The sequence below is a fragment of the Aegilops tauschii genome, chromosome 2, assembly GCF_002575655.3.
Source record: "Aegilops tauschii subsp. strangulata cultivar AL8/78 chromosome 2, Aet v6.0, whole genome shotgun sequence".
NCBI lineage: Eukaryota > Viridiplantae > Streptophyta > Magnoliopsida > Poales > Poaceae > Aegilops > Aegilops tauschii.
In genome coordinates, this window is record NC_053036.3 from 384,401,781 (window position 1) to 384,406,006 (window position 4,226).

Consider the following 4,226-nt stretch of genomic DNA (forward strand, 5'->3'; position numbering starts at 1 on the left):
AAGAATCCCAGCTTTCCAACACGACGTTCGCACGCTGGCACGCACGCCGTGACGCACCGCCGGTTCGTACAGGTACAGCTTTATCTGAGCTATGATCTGAGGTCAGCTTGTTACCGCTCCTCTGTCCGTGCACGTACGGGTTCCATCGGTGTTGTTGTTGCAGGACAGCCGAAAACAACAAAGTGGGCTTGGCTAACATCGATGCAAGGACAGACAGATATATACACGTACTGCTACTTGTGTACATCTCGTGCTGGTCGGGCGCATGCATGCTAGTAGTTCCTGAGCTCGATACATATCGTCCACGTAATAAGGTGCAAGGAGCATGGGGATCGGTGTCGGAGGCGGCGCGTTGGAGGCCGCGAGGCCGGCGGCGGCCATGGTGGTGGTGGAGTTCATCTTCTCGGCCCTGCAGATCTTCATCAAGCTCGCGCTGGACGACGGCATGGACGTCCGCGTCCTCGTCGCCTACAGGCTCATGTTCGGCGCCGCCTTCCTCTGCCCCCTCGCCTTCCTCATCGAGAGGTGCGTGCTTCTTCTTCTTGCCTCCTCCGCAGCCGCAAATATACAGCTGCCGGGATGCCGAGCATATACTCTGCCTTGCCATGCCAGATTGTGGTGGTCAACCTTTGTTGAATTTTCTGGCTAACGCGGCTGTCGTGTGATCGATCTCTAGGAAGAAACGGCCACCACTAACCGTCAAGGTCGTCACAGGGTTATTCTTGTGTGGACTTTTCGGGTAATTTCTTCGTCTCCTCTTTGGCGACCATGTTAGCAAATGCTGTGGACTTTGTGTTTGTGTTTTGTTCTTTGATCGATCCAAGAAATCCAGAATCACCATTAACCAGAACCTGCTGGTGCTTGCCATCAAGCTCACGAATTCCACGACCATCGTCACAGCTCTCAGCAACCTCACCCCTCAATCCACCTTCATCGTCGCAATCTTGACAAGGTCGGTCATCACACTAGTCACAGATTTCTGTAAATCTCCTTTTCTTTCTGGATACTCTAGCCAGACTCGTCCCAGATGCAGAGGCCGGGGGTCATCCTCCTTTTCTAAAAAAGCCAGACTTGTAAAAAAAATGGAACAACATGCAGGATGGAGACTCTGAAGCTCAGAAAGCCCAGCGGCCAAGCGAAGCTGGGGGGAACCCTGGTCGGGCTGGGCGGCGCGATGCTGCTCACGTTCTACAAGGGCCCGGAGATGCTGTTCCTCCGGCGCATGGCGCACACCGGGCTCAGCCACGCCACCGGCGACCGCCAGCTCCGGCCGCAGCCGGCCGCGGGCCCTCGGATCCTCGGCTCCTTCCTCGCCATCACCAGCTGCTTCAGCTACGCGATCTGGCTCACCATCCAGGCCAAGGTCGGCCAGGTCTACCCGTGCCACTACTCGATCGCCGCGCTGGTGTGCCTCTTCGGCGCGGTCCAGTCCACGCTGCTCGCGCTCTGCATCCACAGGGACCCCGAGCAGTGGAGGCTCGGGCTCAACATCAGGCTCTACTCGTCGGCGTACGCGGTAATCAGGCAGCTGATCGATCAGCCACTGCTTCCTTCACACCCATGCCACGTTTTTCATGGTTGTTGATTCGTACGGTACGTCCAGGGTATCGTGGCGTCCGGGTCCGCCTTCCCGCTCATGTCGTGGTGCCTGCGGAAGAAAGGGCCCCTCTACGTCGCCATGTTCGGACCTCTCATCGTCGTCTTCGTCGCGGTCATGAGCTGCGTCGTCCTTGACGAGGCCCTGCACATCGGAATGTGACGCCCTGTTTAACTCACATGCCTTGAGAACATGCATGGTGGTGTCTGCTTGAGTTTCTAACGGGTGGTTGTGCGTGCAGCGTGCTTGGTGCCGTGCTGATCGTGGCGGGGCTGTACATGGTGCTGTGGGGCAAGGCCAGAGAGGAAGATGAACAAGAAGCCGATGCGCCGAAACTTGTTGGTCAAGACGACGAGCTGGGCAAGGGGCCCCTTCCACAGACTAACAGTGAAGCATAATCAGAGGAAAATAACATCATGCGTACACTTTGCCAGTCAAGATTTTCTTTCTTTCAAAATGGAGGCAATAGTTTTGCCTCGTCCACTAATTAAAAAGAGAGTTGCTCAGTTAATTAATAAAAAAACAGGCGAAAACCTTCATAAATTTATCCACTCAAGCGAACTACTCCCGGACAATGAATTACAGGATCATCCAACAAACACATCCAATATAGAATCATCCATACACTTAGGTCACAACGTCACAAATGAAACCCCAACGCCCCACTACAACTTTAGAAGAATCTAACGACAAGGACAACAGCCGCATCTCAGCTCATGATTGCAGTGTAAAGACAACTGTATCATGGAAGCACCTGTGTTTTCCCATTATCGTCACCCTTTTTGCCATTGCACTTGCTAAATTTCTTCTTGGGATTTTAGATTTAGGGCGAGCGCCGTCCTTCTTGCATTTGCCCGTGGATGCCTTTTGCTTCAAGAAACATCCATCATTTTTTTAGAGATTTAGCATCCAAGTTAGTTAGGTATACCGAAAAAGGCTTTCGTCCCGCTTTATATATAAAGCAAACCACCGGACACAAGGTTCAACAAGGGTACCAACATGCAAACACACACACAACCGCCGCATGCAGAGTCCCACAACACAACACACACCACAGGAATAAGGTTCTGCTGAGGGCACAGCTTAACAAGCCCAAAAAACGCACAAAAAAACGATCATAACACAGGCGGCATGGGGGGAGAAGATCTAGTCCGGCTCCAGTGGTGGGGGAGGGAGCGGCGGTGCCAGTCGGAGAGCCATCGTGTGTAGATGGGAAATGACGGAGTTGATGGCGTCACGATCCCTGGGGCGACTAAGCGGCCGCCAAAGCCGCTTAGTTAGGTATACGGCAAGCCAGATGGCGAACACGTCACTGAGATTACACATCAGCACTCCGCCACAACAACATATCACCCACATATACATCATCACCCACGTGAACCATCTGCATGATGGACTCGGGCGAGTGTGTGGCAGCAATCAAGAGCAGCGCCCTCCTCATCAACGACCGCCTGGCTAGGTTCTAGAAAAGATGAAGTGAACGCCCAAGTCATGACCGAGGGCACAAACTAGTCCACCTTCTTGGTGTAGTTGTCATCAACCAAACGGCTCCCCGAAGTTGTCTACAACATAGTCAATACAAGGGAGAGCCTGCTCAGAGTAGCCTCCGACCGCTTCAGAAAGCTCTTACCCGTGCTAGCCAACCTCGCAATAGCTCGATCTGATATGCTAGAGCGGAGTGCAACACCATATGAGACGGGGTTGCCGAGCCAGTGGTACCAAAGACGACAGACGCTCTAGAACTATGGTGAAGCGCCTCAGAGGGGAGCACGGACATCATCGGACCCTCATATGAAGCTGGAGCTGGACAATGCTCGATGCCAAGATGCGACACGGATGACACCATAAGACATGCCAACAAGTTGAGTGGACGCCATGGATTACGACACTCATGCGTACGACCGTTCTCCAAACAACAAAAGCAGTGAAGGGGATCTCTGCAGATAGCCGCACGATGCCTAGGAACGAGGCATTTGTAACATATGCCATGAAGCAAAGCGGGGGTGAGTCGGGGAGCCATTGTCAGGGTTGCTGGTGCCGGACTCCTCATACCGTTGTTTTTCTATGTTTTCACCAAAAGCACTATTTCTATGGTAGTCATCCCTGTTACCTATTGGTGTAGTCTATATTTTCTGACTCAAACCCATGGTAGAGTGATGCTACTCAATGCGTGCCTCAAAATTTCACCTTTTGTTTATATGGATATTCCTAGGACACCCGAAAGATTCTCCAGTTTCTTTCAACTTTTAAAATGCCCGGTGCGGACATGCACTTTCCCGCTGCCACCTGCCTTTAAGTCTTGAACACGACAGTCCAATTGGGCATAGGTCCACCAAGTGGGAACACGTTGTAGGGATGCAGAAAAAAATACTCGATACTTAGAGCAACTCCAGTCGCGTCCCCAACAGGCCATCCCTAGGCGTTTTTGCCGCGTCGGCGCTCAAAAATCGGCTCAGTCGCGTCCCAGAAACCCGTTTTTCGCCGATTTGGGCCGAAACTGGCGCCGGCGGACCCAGGCCGAACACGGCGCGCTGGGGCGCCCGGGGGCGCCGGGGCGAGCGGTTTTGGCGCGAAAGAGCCGCTGGCCAGCCGCGTCAGCGAGACGATGCCTCGTCTTCCCCCAGAACGC

General features: G+C 53.5%; 1 protein-coding gene across 1 annotated transcript; it reads left to right on the forward strand.

The window, feature by feature from the left end:
• The first annotated feature begins 266 nt into the window (after positions 1-266).
• LOC109764143 (WAT1-related protein At1g68170-like) lies at positions 267-2,429 on the forward strand. The gene is made up of 6 exons (XM_020322988.3): positions 267-525; positions 677-739; positions 833-952; positions 1,099-1,516; positions 1,604-1,755; positions 1,839-2,429. Exons 1-6 carry the CDS (start codon positions 326-328, stop codon positions 1,993-1,995), a joined length of 1,110 nt encoding a protein of 369 aa, XP_020178577.1. The 5' UTR covers positions 267-325; the 3' UTR covers positions 1,996-2,429.
• The last annotated feature ends 1,797 nt before the right edge of the window (positions 2,430-4,226 follow it).